Source organism: Brachycentrus maculatus, unplaced genomic scaffold (assembly GCF_059751285.1).
Source record: "Brachycentrus maculatus isolate JH-2025_06_01 unplaced genomic scaffold, ASM5975128v1 h1tg000349l, whole genome shotgun sequence".
NCBI lineage: Eukaryota > Metazoa > Arthropoda > Insecta > Trichoptera > Brachycentridae > Brachycentrus > Brachycentrus maculatus.
This window is the reverse complement of record NW_028281098.1, coordinates 107,936-133,241: the sequence shown is the minus strand read 5'-3', so window position 1 is coordinate 133,241 and position 25,306 is coordinate 107,936. Positions and strand designations below refer to the sequence as shown.

Sequence of the window (25,306 nt, the reverse complement as noted above, 5' to 3'; positions counted from 1 at the left end):
AAACTTTTAGAAGCTTTGAGGTAAAATGTGCGTATGTGTGTGCTCAAAATCTTAAAATTGCTAAAAGTTTACGTCTAGTTTAGTAAAAGTTTAAAGCATTGTACAAGTGTACCCGGTATCAATCGATAAACATACTTTTATATCATAAATAGTTGACGACACCTTCAAAGACAAAGGTAGGTACATTGGGTAGGTACTTGGTCGTAGCGCGTGGCTAGCTGCTGGCTATAAATAATTAAACGAATCAACGCACACACAAGTTGCAGTTGGCGGGAAGCCTTGCTGCTGCGGTCGGTTCCGGCCGCCATGTTTCCGTACCGGAAGTCGACGTTTTACGAATTTGGTGCAAAAAAAAACTGCTTAGAACTCTTCGAAAATGAAATATTTTTATCAATATTCCAATATTTTTTTATTGACTTTTTTCAACAGCAACACATCGCTCACTCCTTTCAAGAACGTCATAAATCAAAAAACTTGATTTTTCAGGAGAACGTTTTTAAAGTTTAAAAATATAATAGTGTATTAAAAATAAATATCAAGCCACTTATTGAACTTTTTACTGTGCAACAGATCTTTTTAGGTTAAACCTGAAGGTTTTTTCTCCATTTGAAAAATATTTAGTATGTTTAAAAAAATAATTAAACAAAACCTTTTCTTCAAAATGCAAAAACAACACTTTCTGCCCTGTAGCGGGTAAATATTAAGTTAAAAATATGCCGCTTTTGCTGGGATACAGTACATTTTCTGGGCATTCCGAAAACATGCACAACTGAAAATTGTCGATTTTTTATTTATGACGTTCTTGAAAGGAGTGAGCGATATGTAAAAAAAAACCTTAAAAGATATACATTCAACAAGCCAATTATAGTTAAACACAGGAACATAAAGATTAGTACAAAATATTTAGTTTAGATCTAGCAAATAAACACGTGTTTATGAGAGAAAATGTGTGTAAGAGGGTATGTGTGTGTGATGTTGATTCTAGTATGAACATACATACAATGTAGAGAAGGATAATATAAGAGTTTCTGCTTAGTAAAAAGCTTCTTTACATCCCACCAATAGATGTCTCTAGTGAAGTTCTAGTGATTCAAGAACAAGGTTTCTAAATTGGTTCATATATATAGAGCTTCCAAGAATTTGAGTAGTGTGGTTGTCAATAATGGGTAGAATTGGTGAATGTTACACGTGTGTAAAGTGATCACTTAAACCAGCCGATGACGGTCGTCAGCCCCGTAAATGCCCAGACTTCCATATTCTTCTTCATCTTTGATGAGATGTTAAAAAATAACAGAGAAGCATAGTTTTTAAAGATCCTGAGAGGACAATATGCTCGCCATTCGACTTTTCAACACAGATTTTCCGCAATTGAAAATGTCATCTAGATGAAGAATATGAAGGCGTGAATATCATTGGCTGGTTTGAGTGACCACTTTATTCACTGTAAAATTCACCATTCTATCAACAATAACTTAAATTAAGAATTAAAAAAAAACAGATTGATAATTTTATAGTTATATTTATGGAACCCCGAACATTTTGAAAAGAAAAATTTGACAAAACGTTCAAAGACTGAAGATCACATTTCGCCTTCGATAAAACGTTATTTTCGTAAGTTGGCAATGAATGACGTCACAGAAACGATGGAGTTATTTTAATATTGGTAACATTGCTTAGTTATTGGCGGCTCTCTTTGTTGATGTCTATGGTCCACCCTCCCACCCCCTCCCCTAATATTTGTATAACACAAATGGTAGTGTAGTAGTAAACAAACAATCCACACTACTACTATTACAGCTCTTTAAACCAAAGATAATAAACCATATGACGTCATAAAACGTTCGATGACGGAAATTCGATGACGTATGCGAACGCACATTTTTCGTTATATAAAAATACCTTGATATATCCCTTATTTCTCTACATATTTTAATAAGAATGCTACCGATAGTCTAGTGATTTTTCATATTAATTTACTAGCTAATCACACATAATTATCCATTCTAAGCAAACACACTTTTCGTTTTATCATATCGCTCACTCCTTTCAAGAACGTCATAAATCAAAAATCGTCAATTTTCAGTTGCGCATATTTTCGGAATGCCCAGAAAATGTACTATATCCCAGCAAAAGCGGCATATTTTTAACTTAAAATTTACCCGCTACAGGGCAGAAAGTGTTGTTTTTGCATTTTGAAGAAAAGGTATAGTTTAATTATATATTTATTTATGCTAAATATTTTTCAAATGTAGAAAAAAACCTTCAGGCTTTACCTAAAAAGATCTGTTGCACAGTAAAAAGTTCTACAATCGGCTTGATATTTACTTTTAATACATTGTATTATATTTTTAAACTTTAAAAATGTTCCCCTGAAAAATCATGTTTTTTTATTTATGACGTTCTTGAAAGGAGTGAGCGATATGGTATATTTGGTGATCTGTCCTGCTTGAGAGTCGTCTTCCTTGGAGTTGGGCATGCAGTGCAATGTGGGGGAGTCGGATGGATCCATTCTCCTCACACGCACATACCGTTGTCTCCTTCGTTGCCTTCCCCACCTAACGACATCTTCCATCTCGCATATTTCCCTTATCCTGGCGTTCCTTATTCTATCACGTAGACTCTTGCGAGATATGCTCCTTAGAGACTTCATTTCTGACACTCTTAGCGCGTTTTTGTTACTGCATTCAATCCATATCTTATAATATTAAAATGATAATAAATTAAACGCAGTATCTTTTAAAGAGGGTATCTTTATTTTAACATAGTATATACATCGTAACAATACAATTAGATTAGCATAAATAATATACACAAACCACACAATTAAATGCTTAGAATTTCACATAACTAACTTACGAAGGTGGACACAGTACCATTTACATAAATACAATATCAACTAAACTTGACCAGACACGGTCACAATCACAATATCCCTATAGAGTAGCTAACTTTATTATAATACACACAAAGTCAGTAAAATATTCAGCAAATAAATATTTACATATTAAAAGAAATTGAGCATTTTTTATAAAGTTTTTTTGGCATACGGAAATATTTAAAGCCTTCTACAATTCTATATAAATAAAGAGTTTGTTTATTCAAAATCTTAATTCTTCTTAAGTTACTTAGCAATCGCTTTGAAATTTTGACACGTTGCATTTATTTTATATATACACATATATTTATACATAAAATAGTAAAATAAATTTACAAGGCGAATGCGGAGCGGACATATCCCGAATAGGAGCGGAGGAAGACCACGGAAAACATGGCAAGCTCCCACATATCATTTATGCTTAGAATATAAACGCATACATCTGTTTCAAATTTAACCCTTAGTCGTCATTTATATATCAGGTCAGGAGTTTGAATAATTGGCAGGTTGAATGAATGAATGAATGAGGAGATGCACGAATGTGGAAGAGGCGAAGATTGTTCGCATTTACATAGTGGTGTGGCGTTCTATTTTCTCTGCTAGCCTCTATAGAGAACTTATATATATATATATATATATATATATATATATATATATATATATATATATATATATATATATATATATATATATCATATATAATATATATATCATATATAATATCATATATCGTAGTCATACAGGAGAAAGTGACCAAGTGCATTTTTTACAAAAACGTGATCATTGACTATTTGATATCTTACTGGCTTAATATTGCCCTGAAAAACATCCCAAAGTATTATAAACTTGGAAGTATAATATATTGACTTGGTAAAAATGACTAACTGCATTCATGTTTATTTTCTTGCCAAGCAAAAGTGACTTAAATGGCCCTCCTGAACATTTTACGTTGTGTTAGTTGGTCACTTTCTCCTGTACGACTACGATATATGAACTCTTTCTCATTCTATTCTCTCTGCCTACTCTTTCGGGAAGCGATGTGATGTTTAGTTAGTTAATTGTAATGCATATTTTAAAACTATATGGAAAACCCTGAGATGAAGATCGGCAGCAAGATCAAGATATACAAAACTTGTGTCCGACCCATCATGACGTATGGAATCCAAAGTAGAGCAGACACCGCTGCCACAAAAAAAAAGCTTAGAGTGTCAGAAATGAAGACTCTGAGAAGCATAACAGGCAAGAGTCTTCGAGATAGAATCAGAAATGCCAGGATCAGGGAAATATGCGAGATCGAAGATGTCGTTAGGTGGGGAAGGCAACGAAGAAGACAATGGTATGCGCATGTGAGGAGAATGGAACCATCCAGACTCCCCCACATCGCATTGTACGGCCAACCCCATGGTAGACGACTCCCGGGCAGACCACCAAAGAGATGGGCCGATAGCTGGGAATCGACGTCGCAGGAGGCGACTAATCCCTCTTAAAAACAGGCCGTAAGGCCTACAATAAGAAGAAGAAGAAGATTTCAATTTAAATAGATTTGTTTCAAAAGTAAAGTGCATGTTTATTATTTGAAATGTAAAAATAGATATTTCTCTAACAGTAACATACGTATTTCCCAAGTTTATATATATATATATATATATACATATATGTAAGAACGAAGATGTATCGAAGAGATGGAAGGGTTATCTAAGTATGTATATAATTGTTAGCGGGAAGAAGAAAAGTCTGGTTGGTTATACAATTTTCAAACCCAGCTATAATAATAACAATAGTTTTAATTCGGGCTTGACTATGCGGTTAATGCAATACTTTGGTATAGATATAGCCATATTTTGTTTACAACTACATAGTAATTGTCTTGTCTCTGGCCAATATCTGTACCCGACGGATTCTCCAGTTATTTGGACACGTTGCACGTGGCAACGAGGATAGCCTGGAACGACTAGTTGTGATCGGTAGCCTGGAGGGAAAGAGAGGTAGAGGAAGATCCCCCACACGATGGACCGATCAAATTAAGGCAGCAGCAGGCACCTCAGTGGTTGGAGCGCTACGTGCAGCGCAGTCAAGGGATAACTGGAGAAGAGTCATTGCTTCTGCAAGGGTCACAACCCTCAGCAATGAGGATTAAGACGGAGAAGAAACATAGTAATATAAAATAATATAAAAATAACAAAAAAATTCAAATATTAATATTGTAATACTTCAAAATTAAACAAGGTTTATTTGTTTATTTATTGATTTGGCGTTTAATTTGTAGAAATCCATTTTAATGTATGTATTAATTTTAAATCAAACACAGATTTTTTGAGTCTACTAAGTTGTATTTTAATAAAAAAAAACACAAAAAAATTATATTGTGACAATTGTTTCGCCTTGTTCGACATTCGTTTGATAATGCCCTAACAAGGCGAAACAATTGTGACAGTATAATTTTTTATGTGTTTTTATTAATAAAATACAACTTACAACATTTTGAATGTGTCCAAATACTAGTTCACAAAATCTGGATTATCTCCAATTACAGGAGTTATTTTCATATTATTCTTTAACATCTCATCAAAGATGAAGAAGAATATGGAAGTCTGGGCATTTACGGGGCTGACTTAAACCAGCCTATGACGGTCGTCAGCCCCGTAAATGCCCAGACTTCCATATTCTTCTTCATCTTTGATGAGATGTTAAAAAATAAAATACAACCTAGTAGACTCAAAAAATCTGTGTTTGATTTAAAATTAATACATAAATTAAGATATTGTCCGAGGCGAAGTTCTCTTTGCTGTGAGTGTTGTATCTTTTTTAAAGTATGTAGGCTGCTAACCTTGCACACCAACCCTCCTCCTTTCTCATCCGGGCTTAGGACCGGCAATGGCGGAGAAATGAAGACTCTGAGAAGCATAACAGGCAAGAGTCTTCGAGATAGATTGAGAAATGCCAAGATCAGGGAAATATGCGAGATCGAAGACGTTAGGTGGGGAAGGCAACGAAGAAGACAATGGTATGCGCATGTGAGGAGAATGGAACCATCCAGACTCCCCCACATCGCACTGTACGGCCAACCCCATGGTAGACGATTCCCAGGCAGACCACCAAAGAGATGGGCCGATAGCTGGGAATCGACGTCGCAGGAGGCTAATCCCTCTTAAAAACAGGCCGTAAGACCTACAATAAGAAGAAGAAGAAGAAGAAGACATAAATTAAAAGGTTTATTTGGTTGAATTCTACATTTATTTATGTATATTTTAATACGTGTCCTCTTCTAAGGACATTATTAAACTATACATAAATAAATGTGGAATTCAACCAAATACACCTTGTTTAATTTTGGATATATTACCCAACAATTCAATATGGAATTCTACCAACTGTCTGCAGTTACAATAAATTGAAATACTTGAAAAAGTGTGAACCCTTAACGAATGACATTTCTTATAACCAGTTACAGAGAAAGGAGTTATTTTTCACGACAAATAACTGTGATGCTAAACCCAGAATTTGTGAACAAAGATTTGGAGACACTTAAAACATTGGAAGAAGAGACATCACACGACATTCTCAAACAATTAAATTGACAATCGCCAGGATAAGCATTTCCTAAAACAATTTACAACTAACACACATAACAGTGATGCCTCGTATCACGAACCATATATGGTATATATACAACAAAAATTCTATTCGATTATTACGTGACTCACACAACGAACCTTGCTTTATACAGCGGACTGTATGGTATTTCATCATAATACAGTGCAGATATTTTAAATTTTTTCCTCTCCTTATTTATTGTAAGAGACTTTCGGCTTTAACGGGACTTTCCTTCCCCTCAATTAGTCCGTTATATGGAGGTCTTTTTTATGTTTTAGCACCGTATTTTAAATTACGTTGGGCTTTTGGCAAACTCAAACAGATTCTGCAAAATAAGGAGATTCTGACATGTCTAAAAAGAAAAGTGAACGAATCCTGTATACTGCCAGTGAACACATTGCTCACTCCTTTCAAGAACGACATAAATAAAAAATTGTCAATTCTCAGTTGTGCATGTTTTTGGAAGGCCCAGAAAATGTACTATATCCCAGCAAAAGAGGAATATTTTGAACTAAATATTTACCCGCTACAGGGCAGAAAGTGTTGTTTTTGCATTTTGAAGAAAATGTATTGTATATATATTTATATATTTTAAATAAAGTTAATATTTTTCAAATGGAGAAAAAACCTTCAGGTTTTACCTTAAAAGATCTGTTGCACAGTAAAAAGTTTAATAAGTGGCTTGATATATATTTTTAAAACATTGTGTTATATTTTTAAACTTTAAAAACGTTCTGCTGAAAAATCAAGTTTTTTGATTTATGACGTTCTTGAAAGGAGTGAGCGACATGTGCACTAGGGACTATGGCTCTGACAACGAGAAATGCACAGAAGCTCATGTGCACACAGCGATCCATGAAAAGATCCATGCTTGGCCTAAGCCTGATGGAAACAAAAAATGAAGATAACAGGAAAAGGACCAAAGTAAAGGATATCATGGATCGCGTGGCAAAACTCAAATGGCAGTGGGCAGGACATATTGCAAGATGGACCCCAAGCATTTTACAATGGAGACCTTGGAAGAACAAAAGAGGTGTCAGAAGACCCCAAAAGAGATGGTCTGACGACATAGTCGCTGTGGGGGGTAGAAACTGGCTGCAAGCAGCAACCGACCGGAGGAAATGTAAAGAAGGGGAAGAGGCCTATATCAAGCAGTGGAAGGCTCATGAAGAAGAAAAAGAGGATAATATTTTATGCTACAGAACGAATAAAACGTAGTGTTGTGAGAGAATGCGTTTCACATAGCGAACTTGCTCCTGGAACGGATTAATACGTTATATGAGGCATCACTGTATTAAAATATTATATAAAAAAATATGGCCTCTATAAACATCTACTAAGTCTACGCTTTGAGCATTTTCAATGCAACATTTTTAAAGAGTATTAAGAAGAGTTGTTTGAGCAAAAAAGATTCAAGTCAAAATAATAGGAAATCTGTTACGATTGAGGAAAAACTATTTATATTCACTTACGAATCCTAAATAAACTTTTTACATTTTACGTACAATTTGAATAAGTCTATTATGTAAATATTTCTTTTTAATTTTGTGCATTTCTTTACAATATATAATTTATAAGTACTGTACACATGCACGCACGCACACAACACACATGCACACATACACATACACATATTTATATATATATATATATATATATATATATATATATATATATATATATATATATATATATATATATATATATATATATATATATATATATATATATATATATATATATATATATATATATATGTATATATATATATATATATATATATATATATATATATATATATATATATATATATATATATATGTATATATATATATATATATATATATATAACTATATATATATATATATATATATATATATATATATATATATATATATATATATATATATACTTATAGATCCGGCGGACGTTGTTTGCGCAGGCGGGCTTTTTGGTAATAGATGTTTCTGTAAGTTATTCAAACAATATTAATTATTTTTTTCAAAGAATATTATTGTGTATGATTGCGCCATATATGCTCAAAAAATTCATGTTTTTAAAATAATTACTCTATAACAGCGCCATCTATTGATTCCCACCGACAAAAAATTACAGAAACCTGCTTACAGCCAGGACAAGCATATATCCAAAGTCTGGAGACGATTGGGTATGTAGTTTTCAAAATAAGTGGTATCGAACATATGCACCAACTTTTTTTTATTACATTATTTTTATATGTAGATGGTAGCGCAAAATAAATCACCCTATTGGAAGATGTCATCATTTTGGCAAACGGCGTCGTACGTCAATCATATTTGACATTTGTGAACTAGACAGCTACAGTATACAAACAGATTTAGAGTGGCGCAAAATCAATCATCCAATTTCATTTTTGAATAACTTTTTTACATTTTTTTTATTTTTATAAATATCTTTATTCGGACCTTTACAATTTTTTTCTGTTAAGTGGAAAATATGGTATCCGTCAAGTGGCCAGTGTTGATACACATTTGTGGTCGTTTTATCAATCTGTTTGTATATTGTAGCTGTCTAGTTCACAAATCGCTCACTCCTTTCAAGAACATCATAAATCAAAAAACTTGATTTTTCAGGAAAACGTTTTTTAAGTTTAAAAATATAATACAATGTATTAAAAATAAATATCAAGCAACTCACTGAACTTTTTACTGTGCAACAGAACTTTTTAGGTAAAACCTGAATGTTTTTTCTCCATTTGAAAAATATTTAGTTTATTTAAAAAAATAATTAAACAATACCTTTTCTTCAAAATGCAAAAACAACACTTTCTGCCTTGTAGCGGGTAAATATTAAGTTAAAATTATGCCGCTTTTGCTGGGATACAGTACATTTTCTGGGCATTCCGAAAATATGCACTACTGAAAATTGACGATTTTTGATTTATGACGTTCTTGAAAGGAGTGAGCGAAATGTCAAATATGATTGACGTATGTCACCATTTGCAAGAATTATTACATCTTACAATAGTTAATTTATTGTTTCGGCATTTACTATGCGGTAAGACATGATGAAATTGTCAAAGAAAACACTTGTTTTTGTACCAATTGAGTTTATTTTATGACGACTAGTTCCGGAAGCTAATCTTCCATCTTCAGGTCTAAATGTAAACTACATTTATACCTGAAGAAGGAAGCTTAGCTTCAGAAACTAGTCGTCATAAAATAAACTGAATTGTATTATTTTTTGACATCTCATCAAAGATGAAGAAGAATATGGAAGTCTGGGTATTTACGGGGCTTACGACCGTCATAGGCTGGTTTAAGTGATCACTTTACACACGTGTAACATTCACCAATTCTACCCATTATTGACAACCACACTACTCAAATTCTTGGAAGTTCTATATATATGAACCAATTTAGAAACCTTGTTCATGAATCACTAAAACTTCACTAGAGACATCTATTGGTGAGATGTAAAGAAGCTTTTTTATTAAGCAGAAACTCTTATATACGTGTGTAAAGTGATCACTTAAACCAGCCTATGACGGTCGTAAGCCCCGTAAATACCCAGACTTCCATATTCTTCTTCATCTTTGATGAGATGTCAAAAAATAATATGAAAATAACTCCTGTAATTGGAGATAATCCAGATTTTGTGAACAAGTATTTGGACACACTCAAAATGTTGTAAATAAACTGAATTGGTAAAAAAACAAGTATTTTCTTTAATAATCTAACGATAGGGTGATCAACTTTGCACCACCCTGTATTAATCACTTGGTGCTTTTGAACGAGCAGTGTTTGCGGACGACGTATGTATCAATTGTGCCAACACTCCTACTGCTCGCGTGTTTCTACTTATTTGCGTTACATAAGATAACAACCCAACTGATCTCGCCAGTTACCACTTGACGCTTTATATTAGAATTTATTACAAATTTTTAAATAAATGATAAAATTTTATCTTTCTGCATTGATTTTTTTAATTATAATCATAATAAATAATAATAATAAAACCCTTATCCGCACCCCAATGGTGCAAAGGGCACTGCGTCATATAAACGCAGTGTTATCTTGATCCTTTACACATGAAGGAAAGGTGATCAGTCCTCCGCTTCAAGTACCAGTCCAGGGTAATATTGAATAAATATTACAGTGAAAAAATCACTCATATTTATTCTTACACCCCCTGGGAATCGAACCCGGGTCCTCCAGAACGGTAGTCGAGCGTGCTGACCATTACACTACGGAGGCGGACTAATACTGGATAATCATAGTAAGACTTGTTTTTTAACACATTGTTTGCAGGAAACGCTTAAAATATTTTTTTATATACTGTTGGTAGAGAGCTGACTTCCATATTCTTCTTCATGTATTGCTGGTTCAATGCCAAAGGGCCACAATGCAAAAAAAATAAATAAACTCTTTATTCCAAAAATGGTATCTAAATACAACATTTTGAGTGTGTCCAAATACTTGCTCACAGAATTTGAGTAGTGTGGTTGTCAATAATGGGTAGAATTGGTGAATGTTACACGTGTGTAAAGTGATCACTTAAACCAGCCTATGACGGTCGTAAGCCCCGTAAATGCCCAGACTTCCATATTCTTCTTCATCTTTGATGAGATGTCAAAAATAATATGGTATCTAAATAGTGGTCAACATTTTCATGTTCGAAAAACACACCCATGATTCTGAATCAAATAGATATTTCTAACGCTAGAAACATGGGTGTCTTTTTCGAATGTGAAAATGTGTATTGCAACTGTAGACAGTTGGTAGAATTCCATATTGAATTGTTGGGTAATATATCCAAAATTAAACAGGGTTATTGGATTGAATTCTACTTTTATTTACATCTTTATGATAATATGAGACGCGTTTCATCTTATTAACCCGTAAGCTGCGGATCGCATCTATTGTCGTTTTTTATAGAAGTACCGTTGACTGCGGATCGCATGCATAGTCGTTTTTCAGCTTTACGTACTTATATCAACACCTATGGATAATTTTTTGCACTTAAATTTGGTTCGAGGCATGGATAAATTAGTTCTCTTTGATTTATTGTCATAAAATATCAAAATTATTTTAATTTAGTGTCAACTTTAACTTTAAAACATGGATTTCTCACATCAGTAAGGCAACAAATTCATTTAACCCGTAAGCTGCGGATCGCCCCTATTGTCGTTTTTTATAGAAGTACCGTTGATTGGGGATCGCATGCATAGTCGTTTTTCAACTTAACGTACTTATATCAACGCCTATGGATAATTTTTTGCACTTAAATTTGGTTCGAGGCATGGATAAATTAGTTCTCTTTGATTTATTGTCATAAAATATCAAAATTATTTTAATTTAGTGTCAACTTTATCGTGAATACTTCCGGTCGGCTCGTGCTCCGCAGATACGACAGCCGCGTCTTCTATACAGCCGCCATACTTTAGGCCGCGAGTCCGTAAATGTTAATATTTTTGTGTAAATACACCATAAAAACATAATAAGTAAAGTGCATTGTGTACTGTGAACATCTATGATGGATATCCGAAAGTTTCACTACAAAAAATAGGCAAAAATATGCATTTTTTGTCAAAAATATTGTAATGTAAAATAATCCAGCACGGGACGGAAAGTTTGACACTCGAAATCGAGCAGCTTAGAGGTTAAGACATTATCAAATACTCTTGAGTATTGATGTCTTTATAAGATGAAATGCATCACATATTATCATATATATATATATGTAGTAAATAAAAGTAGAATGCAATCCAATAACCGTGTTTAATTTTGGATGTATTACCCACCAATTAAAGTGTTGTACGATTTAGTTATCATTTTTGGAATAAAAAGTATGATTTTTTTTGCGTTGTGGCCCTTTGGCATTTAAACAGCGATATGTTTATATCATGCACCTTTCCAGCAGCTTGAATTCACCCTTGAATCTGAGCCATTGTATAAGAGTCTATGTGAAGCATTGCCTATCTGGATTTAGGTTTGATTCCGCCACCTAAATGTTTCAACATCTCCCTTCTAGCCTCTTCTACCGGGCTCTTCTCGGTAGACCCCCGGAACATGTTGGACAAATCCTTCTTTATCGATGGCCGGGAAGCTGCCATCCGGGCAGACAGACCTTGCGTTTTGTCCTCAAACAGCTCAGAGTTGAGGGTTTCTTTGGGTGTGTGCGTTGGCGAAACAGCTTGCCTCGCGAGTACGTCTCGTTTGACGTTGCTCTTGACAGTCGACAGCTTCATCCCAAATAAGCTGGACGGAGTGGTGCGCAACCTAATCGACTGTTTTCTTGTGGGAGTTTGATATTTCGGCGTAAGATTGACTCTTTTTGGAATATCGGCAACTGTTGGATGCATTACAATGTCCGATGGCCGAAATTCTTGGCTGGCAACAAACATCTTATCGTTTTCATCAAATTTGTACAGCGATTTATCACTCGAAGTGACTATACTATTAAAACTTGATAAAGAAGGTATTGTAGTATCTTCAAAAGCCAAATTAGTTGCAGCTAAGAGGTTCTTGCTGATTGTAGACTCCGGTTTTGGCAATTTTGTAAACAGGGTGTATTGCGACAGTTTTGTCGGCTTCGTGGGCGCTTGCTTGAACTTTTGGCTCTGTTTTGTGGGGTTGGGTGATTTTTTTGTCTTTTCAAATGTGGGGGAAGACGAGGTTTTGACGATGATAGGATCCGAGGTGTCGGAGTACGTGAGAGGATCATCGTTCAGCATGACCAGTTGGTTGGAGTCATCGCCGCCGGTGAAGGTGTCATTGCCGATCGGGTCCCGGGAGCATATTGGGATGGCGTTGGACCATTTTCCGTTTCTGTGAAAAAGAAAAACAGAAATTAAATAACATATTTTTACAGTTTATTCTATCAGACACTGGATAATTCAACCGTATGGATGATATTTCTATTCAATAAATGAATAACGTACAAACCTTCTTCTTTTAGAGGCTTACCGACATCATCAGACTGATGTCGGTAACGACGAAACCCGGTCGCTGGTCAAATAAAAAAGTGTAAAAGCTAAAAATATTGGTTTTAATCTAATAATAAATTAAAAATGCAATTCCATCACGAAGTGTCAGTGGATAATATAAATCTTTTAGAGGCTTGTCTGCAGGTAGGATAGTAAGACTAGGGGAAGGTAAATGTAAAAAATACATCATAAACACCCATACTAATTGAAAATAAATCTTTCTCTAAAAAATTTTGCAATTGGCGGGAATCGAATATGCAACACCAGTTTCGCAGTCGAGCATCTACCCAACTACTCTTACCCTTATTCGTACCCAATGATGCATAGGACACTGCATCATATAGAACTAGTGTTATCTTAATCTTTAAATACATGAAGAAAAAGTGATCATTCAAGTGAAAAATCACTTATATTAATTTTGACCTTCTTAGATGTCTCTCGGTATGGAAAAACTATCCGGTTAGGAGCTTGAATACATCGAAATAAAAGAGTCTCGGTATAAAACAGTCTGATAAAAGCTTTCTCAAACCATCCATAGATGGCTCCAGTGAAGTCAGACTCAAAGTATTATGTGTGTAGAAGTTACAAAAATTTGAGAACATTGCACATGTGTAAAGTGATCGTTTAACCAGCCTATGATAGGCCACAAGCCTCATAAATACCCAGACTCCCATATCCTTCTTCTATGTTATTGAGATGTCAAAATGTACATACATACGAGACTGAAACATGAGTCACATCACTTTACCTTAAGCATCGCAGCATCGGAGTGCCCCTCAGGATGAGTCCAGATTCACAAGTGAAGGAGATGGTCTCCCCGATTTTGTAATAGAACTTCACGGAAGACATTCTTCCTGATATGGTCGTGCCAGGATACGAGCAAGCTTGGATACCTTTGAAAGAAAACAGAAATATAAACATGACATTACAACAAAGGCAAAATAAAGGAATGGGTAAATGATCAAGAGTCAATTCTATGAAAATTGTAAGTTTATATTCTATTCCATTTTTTTTTCTCTTTTTTTGTGTGTATATTAGGTTAAAATGGATAAAAACAATACAAAATGTATGTAAAAAGAACTCAAGACACACGACACACAAGGTCGGTGGTCAAAGACAACACCTTTACGAACAACTAACATAGTAACTAAACTTTTGTCAACCGGATGACAATATGGCTGTAGGTCACCTTCTAATTATCGTGCGATTGCAATCGCGTCACCCGATGAACTATTCGCACCAATCAGGAAGGTAAACAAAGCGTGCCGGATGCAGGGAAGTAAGTGCACTTGACTTTCTCGGAGAGGGTCATAGTCACATGGATGAAGGTTTAGTTATCTAGGGATAAAATGATTAAACCTTATTATACCTTTGATTAAACCTCATCATTTAGATAAAATAAATACAATATCCACTCCATTCGTTGTACCAGCGAGAGCCGAGGAAAGACGCGCCGACATACGCAGAACGGCACCAGATCTACCTCTACAAGTTAGTACTGGGCTCCACAGTCCGGTCTCCTCATTATGCTATACACGCTGACAGCGTAGAGAGAGTACAACACAAGTTCCTTAGATATATTAATTTTAAACTAAATATACCCATTGTTGAGTTAGATTATAATTGTATAATAAAGCGGCTTAAACTGATAAATATTTACAACATTTTGAGTGTGTCCAAATACTCTAAAATCTGGATTATCTCCAATTACAGGAGTTATTTTCATATTATTTTTTGACATCTATCAAAGATGAAGAAGAATATGGAAGTCTGGGCATTTACGGGGCTGACGACCGTCATCGGCTGGTTTAAGTGATCACTTTACACACGTGTAATATTCACCAATTCTACCCATTATTGATAACCACACTACTCAAATTCTTGGAAGTTCTATATATGTGAACCAATTTAGAAACCTTGTTCTTGAATCACTAGAACTTCACTAGAGACATCTATTGGTGAGATGTAAAGAAGCTTTTTATTAAGCAGAAACTCTTATATTAGTATGTGAGGTCCGAATCCTGGATTATAATCACACACATGAGAAACGCCAGAAAATACCATTTTCATTTTAAAAAGCTTCTTTACATCTCACCAATAGATGTCTCTAGTGAAGTTCTAGTAATTAAAGAACAAGGTTTCTAAATTGGTTCATATATATAGAACTTCCAAGAATTTGAGTAGTGTGGTTGTCAATAATGGGTAGAATTGGTGAATGTTACACGTGTGTAAAGTGATCACTTAAACCAGCCGATGACGGTCGTCAGCCCCGTAAATGCCCAGACTTCCATATTCTTCTTCATCTTTGATAGATGTCAAAAAATAATACAATTTCCTTAGATATATTAATTTTAAACTAAATATAGTCATTGTTGAGTTAGATTATAATTGCATAATGAAGCGGCTTAAACTGATAAATCTTAGTGATAGAAGGGTAATTACTGATCTGGTTCAGTTATATAAAATTCTTAACAATTTTTTGGACAGCCCTGATCTCCTAAATCAAATAAAGCTTAGCATGCGCCAAAGAGGTACTAGGCAAAAATCTGTATTCGCAGTATTTGTACATAATGCAAACTATGCCATGTTCTCTCCGGTTCCGCGGCTTCACATGTTAGCCAATGCTTTTGAAAGTATAGATTTATTTAATATATTGTTACCCTCCTTGAAATCTGTACTTTCTTAGCATTTCTTCTCCATATTATAATGGATAAATTTAAACGTTGTGTTTCACTCTCTCTTACTGCTCGCCGATAGTGTTTGAAGGAGATGTGTATTTACTAGTGCTTAGTACTTGTTATTTTATTTTTTTAAATTATGATTTTATGTTATAAGGTTATTTGTTACAAGACTTTTTGTTTCTCTATTAGTGAATTCATAAGTGTGTTTTTTATTTTTATATTAGATACTGTATATATGTATTATATGTATTATCTTAAAGGCTTCAGCCGTTCGATAAATAAATAAATAAATAAAAGTAAAATGCCTTCACATGAGGTGACATGAGGTCATTATCAAGAGGGATAGTATTCTAGCTCACATTTAGGGGTTTCCCCGCTCCAACGTGCGTTGTCCTGGCAGGCCACGATGGGCTGGCCCTGCATCATGTGCGCCGGGTTGCAATTGAACTGCACCACGTCTCCCGCCCGGAAGGGGGCCTTGCCCAGCAGGAACCCGTTCACCGGCGGCTGCGGAGCGGGACACGACACTTCTGGAAACGGACAGCGTAACAATCATATTAATATTAGATCTGTAACACTAGGTTAGAATAATACAAGTAGGGTAGGTTGGGTTAGATTGGGTTTGTTTAGGTTAGGCTTATGTCGTGTTAGGTTAGTATGCGTTTATAAAGAGTAAGGATACATTAACATAGTGTTCCGCAAACATTTTTTATTCAAGGTACACCTATCAAATTAAGAAATTTCAGAGGTGCATATGTTACCATATTATGGTAACATACTATATTTAACATATTATGTTTTATGCGAAATGTGAGCCTACTTAACTGAGCACAGGTAATCGAAATTTGGAGCAACTAATCATCACAGTACACCAGTGTCCCGTGGCACACACTTTGCAGAACAATGCATTAACACACTATGTAAAGTAGAGGGTAGGCACAAAAAACGCACTTAGAGTGTCAAAAATGAAGAGTCTAAGAAGCATATCTGGCAAGAGTCTATGAGACAGAATAAGGAACGCCAGGATAGTGGAAATATGCGAGATCGAAGATGTCATTAGGTGGGGAAGGCAAAGAAGGAGACAATGGTAAGCGCATGAGAGGAGAATAGAACCATCCAGACTCCCCACATTGACCTACATAGCCAACTCGAAGTTAGAAGAAGACAAGGTAGAATGTACAGATGGATTGATAGCTGGGAATCGACATTGCAGGAGGCTAATCCCTCTTGAAAACAAGCCACAAGTCCTACAGTAAGCAAAAGAAGAAAAAGAAGAAGAAGAAGACTAAGAATGGGAAGGTATTTCTACCCGTTCGGTCGCTTAATGCTTAAGGACGGGAAGGGTATTTTTACCATCTGCTTACAGCCTCATTTCAAAGGCAGAAAAGAAGGAATTATTAATTGTTTTTATTTGAATATTATAATATATACTAATTATGCATTGGTTACCTATGCAGGTTGGCGGGGGCGGAGACCACTCGCCGGTGGGGGAGCAGACGGTCTCGGAGGGCCCCCGGAGCCCCCAGCCGGGGGCGCAGCTGAAGGCGGCGCGGCCCCCGACCCCGCGGGACACCACCGACACGCGCGGGCGGGACTGGCTCGACCCGCCGCCCGGGATCGGGACTTCTCCGCACTCCACGCCTGAGAAAATAATGACAGATGCGACAATGATTGTGAAGTATTATCGGAAAATGAATCTAGTAGTTATGATGAGGACATACTAATACCTAAACAAATTTCAAAATTATCGATTTTACACTCTAATTTTTATTTAATATTATCCTGGACAGGTTCCTGAAGTGCAGGAGTGATCACCTTGCCTACATGTAAGTAATGATCAAGTGCCCTATGCACCATTGGGTGTGGATAAGGGCTAGAAACAACATTTTGAGTGTGTCGAGATACTTGTTCACAAAATCTGGATTATCTCCAATTACAGGAGTTATTTTCATATTATTTTTTGACATCTCATCAAAGATGAAAAAGAATATGGAATATTTTCATCTCACCAATAGATGTCTCTAGTGAAGTTCTAGTGATTCAAGAACAATGTTTCAAAATTGGTTCATATATATAGAGCTTCCAAGAATTTAAGTAGTGTGGTTGTCAATAATGGGTAGAATTGGTGAATGTTACAAGTGTGTAAGGTGATCACTTAAACCAGCATATAACGGCCGTCAGCCCCGTGAATGCCCAGACTTCCATATTCTTCTTCATCTTTGATGAGATGTCAAAAAATAGGTTAGAAACAAATTTATAATTTTGCAAAATACATAAAACACGCCCTAATTAGCCCGACAACAATGTGTTTATAAAATATTTTTAAAATGAGTTGGAAAAACCCTGAGATGAAGATCGGCAGCAAAATCAAGATCTACACAACTTGTGTCCGACCCATCATGACGTATGGAATCCAAAGTAGAGCAGACACCGCTGCCACAAAAAACGCACTTAGAGTGTCATAAATAAAGACTCTGAGAAGCATAACAGGCAAGAGTCTTCGGGATAGAATCAGAAATGCCAGGATCAGGGAAATATGCGAGATCGAAGATGTTGTTAGGTGGGGAAGGCAACGAAGGAGAATGGAACCATCCAGACTCCCCACATCGCTCTATACGCCAACCCCATGGTAGACGACTCGCGGGCAGACCACCAAAGAGATGGGTCGATAACTGGGAATCGACGTCGCAGGAGGCTAATCCCTCTTAAAAACAGGCCGCAAGGCCTATAATAATAAGAGGAAGAAGAGTTGGTCACAAAGCTCACTTTCACAGAGGGGCAGGGGGGCGCTCCAGTTGCCGCTGGGCAGGCAGAGCAGCTTGGCGGCCCCGATGAGGGCGTTCCCGTTGGCGCACGAGAAGGTCACCTCCGCGCTCAGACGCGTCGACTGGCTGCTGGATATCAGGCCTCGCCGCAGCGGCAAGGGGGGGCAGTGGACCGCTGAAATCAAATTATTTTAACTTAAATTTGACTTAAATACCACTCTGAGTTGAATCATGAATTCTCAAGATTAGCACAATGAATCTCTTATTCTTCTCCGTCTTATTCCTCATTACTGAGGGTTGTGACTCTTGTGGAAGCAATACTCTTCTCCAGTTATCCCTTGACTGTGCTGCACGTAGCGCCCCAACCACCAAGGTGCCTGCTGCTGCCTTGATTGGTCCGTTGTGTGGGGATTTTTCTCTCCCTCTCTTCCCCTCCAGGCTACCGATCACAACCAGTCGTTCCAGGCTATCCTCATTGCCAAGTGCATTGCATACATTTTTGAAAGACGTGTATGTATGTATGTACCCCTTATGTCTTCCAACCCCGAGGATTCCGGCGCCCCGGAAGGCCGCTGATGACCATTCACCGACTATACTCAGTGGAACTTCGAGACGCCGGACTGACCTAAGAGGAAGCCAAGAAGATGGCGCGTGACAGAGTGACTTGGAGACGTCTGATGTTGGCCATATGCTCCACCTAGGGAGCGAACAAGGAAAGAAGGAAGTATGTATGCACGGTTGTCGGATTCCTTTCGTGTGTTAGTTGTAATTGGATAGATGTGGAATTAGGATTCAAGAGGATGTCACCTTCTACGACGATGTCAACTTGATGGAACTGCCGCGCCGGAGTGACGCATGTGAAGAGTCCGGAGTCGTCCTGAACGGCGTGGAATATGCTGAGCCGGTACTCCAACTGGCTGTCTCTTCCCGGATCACTGGACCACCCCTCCGGATACTTCCTGCAACAAGGACACAGGATATACCCTTCCAGTTAGGACTTTCTGTGTAAGTCTTCCGGTTTTACTAAGAGATGGTACTACCGTGTATGAATTTGACACTGTTGAATAAAACAGTAGCACATGCAATACCAAATATTGCTTATAGCGGTCAGCATGCTGCTTGACAGCTTCCGATAGCATTATTGTTTCAGAGACCTGCGGTCAGGTCTTTTTGATTTTTTTTATATTTCCATTGCTTCACAAGCACTGCAAAATTAGAAATGTGTGCTTTTGTTTTTCTTCCTATTTCATTTGCCCAGGTTGGACCACAGGAATGCATCATAGGTAGTTACTATTAAAAATATCTTAAATTTGATTGATAATATGTAGCATAATTTTAAAAATCAATTGTGTTTTATCAAAACTTGGCCTTTGCAATCAATTCCTTTGAATTGAAGGCAAAAAATTAACCTTGAAATCTGAACGGATGACCAAGACCTACCTGTACTCGTGGCTGACATTCCACTTGGGGTTTCCAAACTTCCTCATCCACAGGCACTCCATGTGCAAGATGGTGCCCGGGTAGACTATGAGGCGACCATCGTTGCTCTGCGCTATGGGCCCCAGCTGATGCCGGAAGAGTATGGTCGGCGGCTTCTCCACTTCAAAGCGAATCAAAACAAATTAAAAATTAAAGAGGAAAACATTACTCCCAGTGCTTACATATGGGTTCGAGATATTCATTCCTTCATTTAAACCCTTATCCGCACCCCAATGGTGCATAGGGCACTGCATCATATAAACACGGTGTTATCTTGATCGTTAACACATGAAGGAAAGTTGATCAGCCCTCTACTTCAGGTACCAAGCCAGGGTAGTATTGAATATATATTAGAGTGAAAAAATCACTTATATTTATTTAACCCTCCCCTGAGAAACGAACCCGGGACTTCCAGAGTGGTAGCCGAGCATGCTGACCATTACACTATAGAGGCGGACAATTCACCCTAACAAAATGAATCGTGTATAAACTCCGGGTAACACAAAGAGCAATGGAGACAAGGATGCTGAACATATCCCTTAGGGTCTGAAAAACTAATGTTTGGATAAGCGGAATAGCCTACGGACTTACTGGCATAGTCATTTTCTTGGTTGAGTCCAAAGCAGGAAGGCTTCGGGCCGTCCCATTCTCCGCCCATACAATGTCGTTGGTTCGGTCCAATCATGGCGTACTTTCCTATATCCGTACACCTAGAAAAGAAAAAACTGAATAGTAAAGCAACATTGAGTGTTCCACAGGGGCTTCTGCTAGGACCTCTTATATTTCAAATTAAAAAAACGTTTTACCATCTCGAAATAGATGAAGAAGAATTTGGAAGTGTGGGTATTTAGAGGACTGTCGCAGGTTGTTGTTTTTTTTTGTTTTTTAAAAAGAAATATTTGTGTTTTTTACTATGTTTCAAAAATGCTTCAATTTCATACTATTTCTGTGAGCCTAAGCGGCTTATTATTAGAAATAGGTATGAAATTACGGTAGAGTGGGTTTGACCCGAAAAACTTAAAAATCAAGAGTCCGCATCACTAACTACGGGACTACAACATGATACTAAAGCATAGTTGTAATCCAGCCTATATCAGGCCATAAGCCCTGTAAATACCAAGACATCCACATTCATCTTTAACTACATAGGAATGTCAAAATGTAAACATAAATCCTAAGTGGAAAAATTGGACACATACAAAATATTATGTAATCTGCATGGTATTTAAATTCAATTGTTTTTTTTTGCCCTTATGGTATTTTCATTTGCCCTTATGGTCATGTGACACACTTTATCTTATACAGATGCATAGGCAGTGAGCAGTGCCCAGACCTTAGGTGACATAACATCGAGATGAAAGATGTACACAAAGATAAGTTCCAGTAATATGGTTTGAATGGGTTTTCGGCTTGAATGTAGGCGTAATATTAATATTTGATCATATACCTTGAAATTAGTATGGATCCAGCCGGAAATTCAACGACGTCTTCTTTGATTTCCAAATCGTTGTAGAAGGATACTACGTTGGGCTCGTTGTTCCTGTACGTGCAGGTGGCGTTACCCAGAAGTCCCGCTGGGATCGCATCTTCTTCCTCTAGGAAGAAAATACATATATTATTAGAAAGTATGTACATGTTTTTATCAGCTAAAGCAGGTTATCCTGCAAGGATAGTTAATCATTAGGTGTACGCATATGAAATTGCGTTTTTTTTGCTAAATTTAATTTTTTTTTTCAATATCAATGAGAAAGAACACAACATTTTGAATGTGTCCAAATACTTGTTCACAAAATCGGAATTATCTCCAATTACAGGAGTTATTTTCATATTATTTTTTGACATCTCATCAAGGATGAAGAAGTATTCGAGTAGTGTGGATGTCAATAATGGGTAGAATTGGTGAACGTTAAACATGTGTAAGTCACTTAAACCAGCCTATGACGGTCGTCAGCCCCGTAAATGTCCAGACTTCCATATTCTGCTTCATCTTTGATGAGATGTCAAAAAGTAATATGAGAGATATACATCGATCGAAATAATTCCCGTCGCTAACTACTACTTTCGCCCGTCTTTCTTGCAAAGCACGGGATCCTTGCTGGCAGTAATCCTGGTGTTTTAAAGAAACCCATTAGATATCCAATTTTTAACTTTTTAAAACCGAAGTGCTGTTCTGTCAGTCCATGTTACCAACTGTCTGCAGTTACCGCAGTTGTCCGCCTCCGCGGTGCAATGGTCAGCGTGTTTAGCTACCGTGCTAGAGGTCCCAGGTTCGATTTCCAGGGAGGGTGAAAATAAATATTAGTGATTTTACACTGTAATATTTATTCAATATTACCCTGGACTGGTTCCTGAAGCGCAAGAGTGATCACCTTGTCTTCATGTAAGTAATGATCAAGATAACACTACGTCAATTCGATGCAGTGGCCTATGCACCATTGGGTGCGGATAAGGGTTATAAGTAAGTAAGTAAGTCTGCAGCTACAATGAATAAGCCTTATCAAGTTGCGAGTCCGGACTCACCGCACGACACGCTCTTCCCCGCCCACTTGCCCGAGTCGCAGACGATCTTCCAGGTGGACTTCTCGCCCATGAAGGCCGCGATGCACCGGAAGGTCACCTCCGTGCCGTGGGGGTACCGCTGCTGGGACGTGCCGCTCGACGGAGTCCCGTCCCGGTAGATCAGCGTGCCCTGGACCCTGCGGACACCAACCAAAGGGCTCCTTAACAAAACCACAATGCTAAACAATAATCTTTTGAGTGTGTCCAAATACTTGTTGACAAAATCTGGATTATCTCCAATTACAGGAGTTACTTTCATATTAATTTTGACATCTCATCAAAGATGAAGAAGAATACATACATACTAATAAAAGAGTTTCTGCTCAATGAAAAGCTTCTTTTCATCTCACCAATAGATGTCTCTAATGAAGTTCTAGTGATTCAAGAACAACGTTTCAAAATTGGATCATATACATATATACAGAACTTATAATTATAATCCAGGATTCGGACCTCACATATTAATAAAAGAGTTTCTGGTCAATAAAAAGCTTCTTTTCGTCCCACCAATAGATGTCTCTAGTGAAGTTCTAGTGATTCAAGAACAATGTTTCAAAATTGGTTCATATATATATGGAACTTCCAAGAATTTAAGAAGTGTGGTTGTCAATAATGGGTAGAATTGGAGAATGTTACACGTGTGTAAAGTGATAACTTAAACCAGCCTATGACGGTCGTCAGCCCAGTAAATGCCCTGACTTCCATTCTTCTCCGTCTTAATCCTCATTGCTGAGGGCTGTGACCCTTGCAGAAGCAATGACTCTTCTCCAGTTATCCCTTGACTGCGCTGCACGTAGCGCTCCAACCACTGAGGTGCCTGCTGCTGACTTCCATATTCTTCTTCATCTTTGATGAGATGTATAAAAATAATATAATAATCTTCTAGTCTAGTCGAAATTTCAAGGTATCAGAGATATCAACTCACACAGCAAATGAGTAAACTTGACAGGCGTGCTCTTAAAACGTGCAAATTAAAATCAAACTATGACTAAAAATTAGCAGAGTTCTATGACAATACATTGTTTTGAGTGTGTTCAAATCTTTGTCCACATATCAGGGTTTGTCGACAGAGTTATGTATATTGACATCATACACATATATTTTATTATTAGATTAAAACCAATATTTTTAGCTTTTCCACTTTTTTTATTTGACCAGCGACCGGGTTTCGTCGTTACCGACATCATCAGACTGGTGAGAGGCTATACAAATTGTTATGTTATATATAAAAGAAGGCAGGAGTTGATAACCATGATTTGATATAATTTTATTGAGAAATTAATTTAATTTGAGTGAATTTAAGTATTGTATGAAATTAAAAATATTTTTTATAAAGGTTTTTTTTGTATTGAAAGCACGATTTTATCATCTCATCTTCATCTTCTTGCTCAATGCTGAGCGTCGTGGTCTTCTGGAATGTCAGGCACTTGGTGCACAAGTCCTCTCCATTCTTCCCGGTCCTGGGCCAACTTGATGGCAGCGTTTAGCGAGGATCCGGTTAATTCGTAAAAATTAACCGGATTAATAAAATCGTAATTAATAAAATCGTGCTTTCAATACAAAAAAAACCTTTATAAAAAATATTTTTAATATCATACAATACTTAAATTCACTCAAATTAAATTAATTTCTCAATAAAATTATATCAAATCATGGTTATCAACTCCTGCCTTTTTTTATATATAACAACAATTTGTATAGCCTCTCACCAGTCTGATGATGTCGGTAACGACGAAACCCGGTCGCTGGTCAAATAAAAAAATGTGGAAAAGCTAAAAATATTGGTTTTAATCTAATAATATATTAAAAATGCAATTCCATCACGAAGTGTCAGTGGATAATATGAATCTATACACATATATTTATGTGTATGCGTACAGTGCCTGCTTGCTAATCAGAATGTAAATAGTGCAATGGTTTGTCCGGATTAGGTAATCATTCGAATTCCTGTGTTTTGGGAAAAATTTCAGAAAAAGGGAAATTTCAGTTTACGAAAGCGATCTTTGTTTAACATTTTTATTTAGATACTGAATGAATAATTAAAAATCTTAACATTTTTATGGAGATAATGTGAGAAGAATGGAACCATTCAGACTCCCCCACATCGCACTGTACGGGCAGACCACCAAAGAGATGGATCGATAGCTGGGAATCCACATTGCAGGAGGCTAAACCCTCTTAAAAACAGGCCTCAAGGCCTACACAAAGAAGAAGAAGAAGAAGAAGAAGAAGAAGAAGAAGAAGATTTTATTATTATTTAAGCTTGAAAAATGAGATATTTTATTTAAAACTATTGAATCCAATTGATGTTCAAAGGCTAAATCACGTATTAATCTCAAAACCATCAAATCCTTAGTGTTCTGGACGACCTGTTCAGCCCAGTTG

At 36.7% G+C, this 25,306-nt stretch overlaps 2 protein-coding genes across 2 annotated transcripts in view; one reads left to right on the top strand and one right to left on the bottom strand.

Moving 5' to 3' along the window:
* The window catches only part of LOC148303758 (dynein light chain roadblock-type 2-like), a 124,871-nt gene that overhangs the window by 21,161 nt on the left and 78,404 nt on the right, over positions 1-25,306 (top strand). The gene's annotated exons all lie outside the window — the stretch shown is intronic.
* Positions 12,309-25,306, bottom strand: part of LOC148303760 (sushi, von Willebrand factor type A, EGF and pentraxin domain-containing protein 1-like) — a 62,678-nt gene continuing 49,680 nt past the window's right edge. The window contains exons 22-31 of the mRNA XM_088269380.1: positions 22,883-23,058; positions 21,810-21,957; positions 20,954-21,072; positions 20,324-20,483; positions 19,691-19,842; positions 18,885-19,058; positions 17,568-17,759; positions 16,478-16,648; positions 14,186-14,330; positions 12,309-13,279 (exon numbers count right to left, since the gene is read on the bottom strand). Coding sequence (XP_088125506.1) covers positions 12,427-13,279; positions 14,186-14,330; positions 16,478-16,648; positions 17,568-17,759; positions 18,885-19,058; positions 19,691-19,842; positions 20,324-20,483; positions 20,954-21,072; positions 21,810-21,957; positions 22,883-23,058 — 2,290 coding nt within the window. The 3' untranslated portion in view covers positions 12,309-12,426. The remainder of the gene's footprint in view (positions 13,280-14,185; positions 14,331-16,477; positions 16,649-17,567; positions 17,760-18,884; positions 19,059-19,690; positions 19,843-20,323; positions 20,484-20,953; positions 21,073-21,809; positions 21,958-22,882; positions 23,059-25,306) is intronic.